The 11,101-nt window shown below is 38.6% G+C and overlaps 1 protein-coding gene across 1 annotated transcript in view; it reads right to left on the bottom strand.

The window, feature by feature from the left end:
- Nucleotides 1-11,101, bottom strand: part of HEPHL1 (hephaestin-like 1) — a 153,081-nt gene that overhangs the window by 70,344 nt on the left and 71,636 nt on the right. Inside the window, exon 5 of the mRNA XM_006902366.1 lies at nucleotides 2,253-2,507. Coding sequence (XP_006902428.1) covers nucleotides 2,253-2,507 — 255 coding nt within the window. The remainder of the gene's footprint in view (nucleotides 1-2,252; nucleotides 2,508-11,101) is intronic.

The raw sequence follows: 11,101 nt of genomic DNA on the forward strand, positions 1-11,101 counted from the left end.
ATGGAATTCCAAAATCTCTGTAGATGTTCATTGAAATGAAAAGTAAATAAATTAATTTTTAAAAAAAGAAAATAAAAATCTTAAACACTGGATCAATATACAACATTGTGATAGATAAAGAAAAGATTTAAGTTGTCAATGATTTAATTTTACTTGAATCCACAATCAATACACAGGATATCTGTCAAGAAATCAAAAGATATATTGCATTTGGGAAAATCTGCTATCAAGGACCTCCATATAGTGCTAAGGAGCAAAGATGTCAATTTAAAGATTAAGGTGTGCCTTATCTAAGTCATGGTCTTTTCAATTACCTGCTATGCATCTTAAAATTGGACACTTAATAAGGATGACAGAAGAAGAATCAATGCCTTTGAGTTGTGATATTGAAGAAGAGTATTGAATATCCCATGAGCTATCAAAAGAACAAACAAGTCTTTCCTGGAGGAAGTACACTAAGGCTCTCCTTAAATAAGGATGGTGACATTTGAGCTCACATACTTTGGGCTTATTATCAGAAGGGGCCAGTCCTTGGAAAAGGACATCACGCTGGGAGAGACGGAAGATCAGAGAGAGGAAGACCGTCAACAAGATGGGTGGACACAGTGACTGAAACAGTGAGTTGGAGCCTATTAGAGATGATGAGGATGGTGCTGGGCAGAAGAAGGTTTAGATCTGTGTTCACAGGATTGCTGTGAGTTGTGGGTGGCTTGGTGGTAACTCACAACAACAGCAATTTACTATAGACATTTACTACAGCACAAATACTTTAGATGAATTATTCACACAATAGATTTGGTCAATGAACAATTTAAAAAAGTTTAACCCTGATTAAACCAATTGGTAAAGATTAGAAAGACTGATAATTCTCAGTGTTGGTAGACAAATCAAAAAGGGTATGCCCAAACACTATGGGTGAAAAACTAACAGTTTCTAAAAGGGGATATGTGTTTGGAGACTGACTGAAAACACACACATTCTAAGAGGTGCTAGAATCCAACTATTCTGAGCTCCTTAGATAAGACATTCTTGTTCCTGTCAAGTTTAAACAGCTCACCTTTGCATCAATTAACTGAATTATTCCAATTAAATGGAACTCTCGCCAAACATTTAAGATGTACTTGATACTAATTTGCAAAGATAAAGGTGGGTGAGACAGGCTCTCTTCTGACTAATGGTGATAGCCTAAGTGTCAGGTTGAACTGTGTTTCTTAAGATATTCAAGAACTGGTTATTATTTTTTTTTAAGTAGATGCCAGGTCTTCCTTTCAAGATGCCTCTAGGAGGACTCACACTACCAACCTTTTGGTTGGCAGCCAAGTGTCTTAGCCATTTGCATTGTATAGAGATTCCACCTACGAACTTGAATTCCAGCTAAATAAACACATTTTCTATTTGGTCCCATGGAAGCAAAGCAAAATCATTCAGCAGGAATCTAATTTAATAAATGTTTATTGTTCACCTGCTAAAAATCAGGACAAATTCAATGGCAGCTAACAACAAAAGCAGTAACAGCAACTATAGGCCATGAAGAAAGATATAAGTCAATGGATCCCCCCTACAAGTCAATGGATTCCTCCCCCAAGTCCATGGATATCCCCCCATGAGTCAATGGATTCTCCTCCCAAGTCAATGGATTTTTATCTCAAGATAGAGGAGAACTTCCTAACATAATACTGTGGAGATAAAATGTTACAATTACTCAAAAGAGATGTTCAAAGAGAATTCAGGAGTTGGATGGGGGAATTGATCTAAATTATCTATAAAGGCCAGTGCTAAAAATTCACCATTCTACTTACTTTTTCTTAAACAGAGCATGTGTTTTCCCCAGTTCATGTTGCACTTTCCTTTATTCGTTCTTTAGAAAGCCTTCTTTCCTTCCTTTATTCGTTTAACGTCTACCCACACTCCAAGGCTCAGAGCAGGAGTCAGGGCCCTCACAAACGACTTCCCAGAGAAGTGGGGGTAACTTCAAAATAGAACTTAGTGCAGTCTGACAGTACACCTCAACTTGGACTTACTTTGTATCTAATTGCTAAGTCACATGATCCTTCATGGTCTACTGATTTCTTTCCATCACCTTGCTCATGAAGAGGTGACCAGTAAGTACTAATTGATGAAATGCCAAGTAAATAAGCATTACACCTTTTCCCACATATTTTATAGTTAATATCTGCCTTTAAGTCCCCCAACAAATGATGTTTTAATTGTAACACTGCAAGCATTTCCACATCTGCTCTTTGCCCTATTACCTTGTAAGTGGTCACTGACTTGGCAGGTTATCATCCACTTCCCAGGATTCTCAACTATCATTTCCAAAGTCAGGAAGGTGGCTGGAAACAGGTTGACGACATCAGTCCGGTGTCCTCTGCTGATGAAGGTATTGCCATAAAAATAGATGGAATGGATGTCTATCTCGTTCCCCATTCCAAACAGGTGCCAGGATACTGATTCACCAACGCACATTTCGGGCTCAGGGAAATTTCCAAAAAGGAATCCGTTGAGGGCTGAAAAAGAGAAACACACTTGTGCCAGAGTCTCCTCTGCAGAGGTGAGCAGGACCAGAACTCTTGGCAAGAATACATTAACACAGAGGGGAAAGTCCACTCAGGTGTAAGATAGTCATACAGAAATGCATGGCTCATTTGAAAATATAGAAGGAGAATGATAATAAGCACACACAGCATAGGGAGCCCCAAGGCTGCTTTGTGAACCCCATGACAGGTAACAAGGTCAGGTGTAAAGAATGTGCTTGCTGCTTATACTTCCAGTGTGGCTCTGTCACTTTGTGTGATTTTTCATGTCCCTATCTGCCCTCTTCACCAGCCTTGTATTCCTTTGCACCAAAATCTCTGTTTTACTAATCTCTTGGCTGTCAGAAAAGTTGGCACATGGTATGCACTTAATCTAAGTGACAAGATCATGCAGCAAGATGGCAAAGAAGTGAATTGGTTACAACGAACTTGGAAGACACGCATCTATTTTGTTACATTAAAAATGAGAGAAAACTGGTTTTTACTGCATCTTGTTTGGGCCGAATTGTATTGATGAAGCTTTTGGCCTTCGTCCAGGACTTGAAACATCTGTATTATTTAAACAACAGTCACAGAGGTGCCCACAAGAACTTGTATTTGATGTTCTTAAAAGCCATAATGTGTTCTTAAATGAAAAACCAAGTTGAAAGTGACAAAATAATAGTGACTTGGGTATAACAATTCATTCGAAAGCATTTTAGTAAGCTGAAATATACTAATCAATATTCACTGAACATCTGCTATATAACAAATTTCATTTTCTTCTATACTTAACTATTGCTAGGTGCCGTCAAGTTGAGTAAGACTCATAACGGCCCTATGAACAACATATCTGAACCCTGTCCTCTCCTGTGCCATCCTCACAACCTCTGACACACTCGAGCCCATTGCTGCAGTGACTGTGTCAATTATCTGGTTGAGGGGCTTTTCTGCTAAGCTTATTATGTTTCTATTATTATCCTGAAGACCACTTTTTTTAATTGTAGTTTTTTGTCAGTCCATATTTACTTAAAGGAGGCTGATGATGCAATGATAAGTGTTAAGTTGCTGTTGTTGTTAGGTGTTGTTTAATCCACCTTGACTGATAGTTATCCAATAAACTACAGATAGAGACCTTGCCCTATTTTACGCCGTCTTCTCAGCCTCCATCATGGTCAAGCCCCTTTTGCAGTCACTGTGCCAATTCATCTTACTGAGCATCTTCCTCTCTTTTACTGACACTCCTTTTCTCACTCTGATGCTTTTTCCCAAAGATTGTCATCTCCTGATAATATGTCCAAAGTATGTGAAATGAAGTTTCACCATCTTTGCCTCTATGAAATACTGTGGCTGCATTTCCTCCAAGACAGATATGTTTGTTCTTTTGACAGTCCATGGCATTTGCAGTATTGTTTCCCAACACCACAGTTCATAGAGATCAAGCCTTCTATGGTCTTCCTTATTCTTTGTCCAACTATCATATGCAAATGAAGCAATTAAAAATGTCATGGCTTGCATCAGGTGCGCCTTTAAACTGATACTATCTTTAAACTGCCATTCTCATTCTTCAGCACTTTTTTTAAAAAAAATTATTTATTTATTTACTTTATTTCCATTCATTTATTGTTGCACATTTTCCTCCCTGCCCACTCTTCCCCCAGTTTGCTTTCCTCTTTGACAAGTAAAAAAAAAATTATTTCATTGTTATACAATCCCCCCCCACACATCTACTCCACTAAGCAGGCTTCATTCTGGACTCTTGTCATGACAATAATACTTAATCATATATTCCCTCATCTGTTTTAATGCAGTATGTATTACCCCCAACTCTGATGTCAGTCCCATTTTACAACAGTGACACTATGCAGTATTTGTCTTCTTTTAACTGAGATATTTCACTCAGTGTAATGTCTTCAGCCCTTTCAAGAGGCTCTTGACAGTAGATTTGCCTAATGCAACACATCTTTTGATCTCTTGAATGCTGCTACTATGATGTTGACTGGGGACCCAAGTAAAATGAAATCATTAAACTCAATTTCAGTCTAATCTCCATCTATTATGATGTTGCATATTGATTGAGTGGTGAGGACTTTTGTTTCCTTGATGTTGAAGTATAAATCCATATTGAAAGCAGTAGTCTTGGATCTTCTTAAATAAGTGCTTCAAGTTTGCTTTCTTCAGGCAAGCATATTGTCATCTACATAATATAAGTTGTTGATGACTTTTTCTCCACTCCTGATGTCACAGTCATCTTCATGAACTCCATCTTCTCAGATAATTTGCCCAGCATACAGATTAGATTGTATGGAGAAAAGACACCTCCTGGGCACATACCTTTCCTGATTTTAAACCACATATTGGCTGCTTCTTCTGTTCAAACAACTACTTCTTGGTCAATGCACAGTTTTCACATTAGTGCAATTAAGTGCTATGGGATTCCCATTCTTCTCAATATTATTCATAATTTATTATGGTCCACAATCAAATGCCTTTGCATTGTTAGTAAAACATAAGTAATATCTTTCTGGTCTTTTCTGCTTTCAGCCAAGAGCCATCTCACATCAGCAATGATATGCCTTATTCCACAGCCTCTTCTGAATCTAGTTTGAATTCCTGAAAGTTCCCTATCTATGTGCTGCTCCAACTGTTTTTAAATAAGCTTCAGCAAAATTTTACTCATGTGTGATATTAAAATTCTAATACTTGCTGCATTCTTTGAGATACTTTTTTTTTAAATGGGTGGTTGTCCTCCAGATTTCTTGGCATAGACTAGTGAGCATATCCAGTGTTGTTATCTATTTGCTGCAACACTTCAGTCAATATTCTGTCAATTCCTCGAGGTTTAATTGTTGCCACTTACCTTCAGTGAACTTGAACTCCTTCCTTCAGTACTACAACTTTTTGATCATATGATATTTTCTGGATTGGTTCAATGTCAACCAATTCTTTTAGGTAGAATTGCTTTGTGTATTCTTTCTATCTTCCTTTGATGCTTCCTTGCCCATAGAAATCTTTAGTAGCAATACTTGAAGAACTTCAGGTTTGGTTTGGTTTCTTTTTTCCCTTCAATCCTTACAATATAGGAAATGTTTAGCAAGCTCTTATCTTTCTGTTTTCTAGCTCCAGATCTTCACAAATATTCTGTTCATCTCTCTTATTATATCATTTATGCCATTTCTTTAGCTTCTTTTTAGTTAAGAGCAAGTTTCAGCGTTTTTTCCTGAAATCCAGTTGGTCTTTTGTTTCTTTTTTTTAGTTTAAATTTATTATTAATTTCAGTAAAAATTTACAGAGAAAAAAAATTACAGAGATTTTGGATTTCCATTCATTCATTGTTGCACTTTTCCCCCCTCCCAACCCTCCTCCCTAGGACACTACCCTCTTGAAAAAGTAAAAGAAAAATTCTTTCATTGTTTTACATACCCTCACCCAGGTCCACCCCACCATGTAGCCTTCACTCTAGATCCCTGTCATGACAAAAACACCTAAGAAATATACCACAGCTTCTCTATCCATTCTTTTGTTGATGGGCATTTAGGTGGTTTCTAACTCCTTGCTATTGTGAAGCTGTGGTATATTCACACAATGGAATACTACGCTGCATTGAAAAACAAGGAACTCATGCAATAATATTCAAAATGGGTGAGCCTGGAAGACATTATGCTGAAGGAAGTATCTCAGTCATAAAAGGACAAATACTGCATGGTGCCACTGTTGTAAAGCAGGACTGACCTTGGGGTTGGGGAGAGACTGAGAAAGATGGGTTCAATAATATATACTGCATTGAAACAGATGAGGGAGAAAACGGTTTAAAAGGGATGTGTGATTAGGTGTTTTTGTCATGACAGGGATTTTGAACATTTCTTCATGTGCTTGGTAGCCATCTGAATGTCTTCTTTGGTGAAGTGTCTGTTCATATCCTGTGACCATTTTTCAATTGGATTATTTGCCTTTATCTTGTTGTGGTGCTGGTCTTTTCTTTCTCTCCTGTCTTTTCAATGACCCTTTGCTTCCATCATTGATGATGTCTTTGATGCCATCTCACAATTTGTCTGATCTTCAATTGTTAGTGTTCAACTAATTCAATTTATTGAAATGCTATTTAACTATAAGAAGGATAAATGCAAGATCATACTTTGTTTCTTGTGAACCCGTTATTATTTTCTTCATCTTCGACTTCAACTTGTGTATGAATAATAAGTAGTATGTTCCACCGTCCTCCTCTGGCCTTGTTTTGACTGCTGACATTGAACTTTCCCACTATCTCTACCCACAGAGGCTGTCAGTAGGGTTCCATTGTATTCCATTAGGTGAGATCCACTTGTATAAGTGCTGTTTATTTTTTTAAGTATTTGCTATCACTAAGTCACTGATTGTACAAAATTTTATCATGAGATATGTGGTCCCATTTCTGTGGCCAAAGCCTTATTTTCCAATCACCAGTCCTTCTTCTTTGTTCCTAACTTTCAGATTCCAGTCACTAATTATTAATGTGTCTTAGTTGCATAAATAATTGCATTATTCATCATTGCAAGAATGTGGAAACAGCTCAGATGTCCAGCCACAAATGAATTAATAGAGAAACTGTGGTACATTCATACAATGGAATATGATGCAGTATGCAGGAGCAATGATTTTGTAAATTGCTACCTAACTTGGGAGGGACTGAAAAGCATTATGCTGAGGAAACTATTCAGTCCCACAAGGACAATATTGTATAAAACCATTATTGTAGAATGAGTATGAGGATTCAAGGTTGCGGGGGGAGGAGGGTGGAAATAGAGGGGTGAGGCTGGAGGGGTAGGGTGTTACTCATAGTGTTGCACAATTCAATGGGTGGGTGGTATGAAGGAAATGGGAAGGATCTTTTGTGAAAAACAATGTATTCAAAATTTACAAATAAATAAGAATATTTTTTTTTAAATTGCATGTTTGATCAATTTCAGATTGCAGAATTTGATAGTAGAATTTGCCTTTAGTAGTTGGTGTATACCTTTGAACAGTAGTTGAAGGAACAGGTCTTGAATGCGTGTGGATATTATCAAGCATTGACAGTCTTGAACTTCAAGACAGATCTTTAAATATTCTTTCTGAGGATGAATACAATATCATTCCTTTTCAATTTGTTATACCTGACATAGTAAATATACAATTATCTGATTCAAAATAGCCATTACCAATCCATCTCAGCTCATTAATGCTTAGGAGATGTCAATCTTTATATATTCCACTTCATTTCTGGCAACTTTCAATTTTCCTAATTCTTTGTACATTTCCATTTCCAATTATTTATGGATATGTGCAGTTGTTTCTTTTCATTTTAAGTGTTGCCATATCGGCAAATGAAGGCCTTTAATTGGGTGAAGGCTTTATTCCATCTGTGTCATTAAGTTAGACTGCCTTGAGAGGGTAGCTTCCTCACATGCTTTCTATTGCCTTCCCTCTTGAGGAGTTCGTCTTCCAGTTCTATATAAAATTATGCTGTGCTGCTAAACATAGAGTATTTGAGGGCCTGCTATTTCAGAAACAATAGCCAATTTTCCTTCTTTTTCTGTCTTAGTCTGGAAGCTCCATTGAAACTGGTCCACCATGGGTTCCCCTGCTGGTATCTGAAATACCAATAGCATAGTTTTCAGCACCACAGCTACACACAAGCCACCACAGTACGCAAACTGACAGACAGTGGTAGAGTGGCTAAGAATTAGGTCTCTAACTGAAAAGCTGACAGTTTGACCCCATCCAGTAACTCCTCCCGAAAAAAAGACCTGGTGATCTGCCCTTATAAAGACTACAATCTAGAAAGCTCTAGAGGACAGTTCTATTTTGTCATATGGGGTTGCTATGAGTAGGAATTAACTAAATGGCACATAGTACAGGGCACAACAATATATTTACTTAGGTAATTCATTCCTTCCTCTTAGACACTTTTATTCTAACACAAAGTTTTTAAGAGGAGCTATGCATATCTGAACCTTAAGCCATCAATATAGGTTGTTGTTGTTGTTAAGTGCTGTTAATGAGTCGTAGGTGACTCATTGCAAACCTATGAATGAAAAGTCCTCAACACTTGTATGACTTTCATCCTTTCTCCAGGTTCATAGGGTTTCCGGAGGCAAGCTATTACGGAAGTGGATGCCTATCCTGCTTCCAAGCTTGTTTTAATCAGGGAGCTCCAAGAACACTGTCCTCCATGGGTAACCATTAACGCATTTGACACATCAGTGTCACAGTGTTCAGCTTCACAGCAGTCACGAGTTACCTCTGTACGGCAAGTGGACAGACCAGGGCTAAGTGACCTAGAAGAATGTTTGAACAAAAACAATGAAAAACAGATATAGCCAAATAATATTTACTTGTTCATAATAATGTAAATGTTGATTATTGGTCTTCAGTTTGTAGAGATAACTTAAGGACAGATTATGAAAGTCCTGACTGTATGTATACAGAGGTTACACTAGACACAAAAAACTGAAAAATGTACCTGACAGATGGTAAGGATGATAATCTCCTCATCTGACAAAGTGAGGAATTAAGACACCCAACTAGAAGTTCACATAACAAAAAATGTAGGTTCAAGAGCACATTTGAAAAACACATAACCAACAGAACAACAACAAATAATGCAAATATCAAATGGAATAATGATATAAGGTAATGCTTCATTCTTCAGACTGGAAAGTCAGTTATAAATTGACTTTTTAAAAAAGGTTAAGAAAGAATATAGCAGTTTTTACTGTATAATCAAAAACTATTTTAAAAATAAGGACTGTGTCAGGGAGTTCTGGTGGCCTAGTGGCAAGAAGCTACACTGCAATCTTGAAGGCATGTGGTTCTAATCCACCAGATGCTTCGCTGGAGCCAGTCAGATCCAATTCGATGGTACACAACAAGGGGGTGGGGCAGGGTGTGTGTGTGTGTGTGTGTGTGTGTGTGTGTGAATGAAGACTGTCTCAGCAGAACAGGAAGGAGAAACAGAGAACATTTATTGTGGGCTGTGTTATCTATGTAAAAGAGAAAAAAAACAACCAACCCCAAAATTAACAAATGCTGACAGCCAAACCCAAACCTGATGCCATCAAATCAATCCCAGTTCAGAGAGCCCCTTTGTCAAATGGATTTCTGAGACTGTACGAGGAGACTGCCCATCATTCTCCCTCAGGGAAGCTGGTAGATTTGAAATTCTGACCATCCAGTTAGCAGTTGGATACCCTATCATATACCACCAGGGTAAGGAGGTGGGGAGACTGAAAGCTCTATCCACTGCTGGTAGGCATGCAAAATGGTACAGTCTTTGTATCATTTGAAAATAAGGTAGTCATTCCTTAAAAAATGAAAACATTTTAATCATTATACACCAGGGCTTCCTGTCTTACTCTAAGAGCTAAATAATAATTGTACACACCTATTACTACTCACTTTTGAAAATTATTATTGAGTGACTATTTCAAATCATACTGGCTTTTCATGAAAGCATTTATACATTTTGTTTCATAACATTAATTGCCGATTAGTTACATTAATGGTAATGATTAATATAACTAGTCTAATCAACTTCTTCCCCTCCCCCTAGTTGTGCGTTTTATTTCTCTGAGAAGTTCAGGCCACGACTGCCTATTTCCACAGTGGATATGGGTGGGCGCCCTTTTCGCTGATGCTTCTTGGTCTTCAGCTTCTCCTCATGCTCACTGAGCCTTGGGCACATGTCATGTGTTTTCTTGGGCCGTAGATCCAGGGGTTTGTACTTCTTGCCCATATAGTACTTTCTGAGGTTCTCCTTCTGAGTCTGGTTAATAACAGTGAGAACATGGGCAATGGATTTTCAGACAACTCGGATTTTGGAGAGCTTGGAAGCCACACGGCCTGTCACTTTGGCGACGCGCAGCTGGGGAAGCTCCACCTTTGAGATCATCCAGCTGTTTGAACGGCTCCTCCTTCTTCTTGCCACGAAGGTCCCAAGCCTTGCTTTTGGCCATGGCTGAGCAACAGAAACTTGCTGCTGCCTCATCTGAGGCCAAGAGAAAGAGTCTAATCAAATCCTTAATGTGTATTTTCTTTCACTCAACTTATTTATTTTTGTCCCCTCTCTTTCTTTTTCCATCTCTATTAATGTCCCAAGATTGATTCTGTCTGTGTGTAAACTTTCCTTTAGCTTCTCTCCTCTCTCTCTCTCTTTCCCTCTCCCCCCCCGGGCCATGTCAGGTTGGAACTAACTCACGGCTCATCCTTCAGTGGGTTTCCAAGGTAAATCCACAACAGGAGACTGCCCTGTCAAGTCGGAACCAACTCATAGCTAACTCTCCAGTAGGTTTTCAGAGGCAGGTACTCTTCATGGGAGGAGGCTGCCCAATCATCTCCCACAGAGCAGCTGGTGGATTTGAACTGTGTCTTTGATATTGCAGTTCAGCTTCTTACCACTAGGCCACCAGAGCTCCCTTTTGGAATTGCTGTTGTTGTTGTTGTTATGTGCCGTCGAGTCGTTTCCGACTCATAGCAACCTTATGCACAACAGCCCTAAACCCTGCTCTATCCTGCGCCAACTGCACCGCCTCTGACACACCCATCCCGATTACCCCAGTCACCGAATCAAT

Source organism: Elephantulus edwardii, unplaced genomic scaffold (assembly GCF_000299155.1).
Source record: "Elephantulus edwardii isolate Elephantulus edwardi_28Jun2011 unplaced genomic scaffold, EleEdw1.0 scaffold00397, whole genome shotgun sequence".
In the NCBI taxonomy this organism is placed as follows: Eukaryota; Metazoa; Chordata; class Mammalia; order Macroscelidea; family Macroscelididae; genus Elephantulus; species Elephantulus edwardii.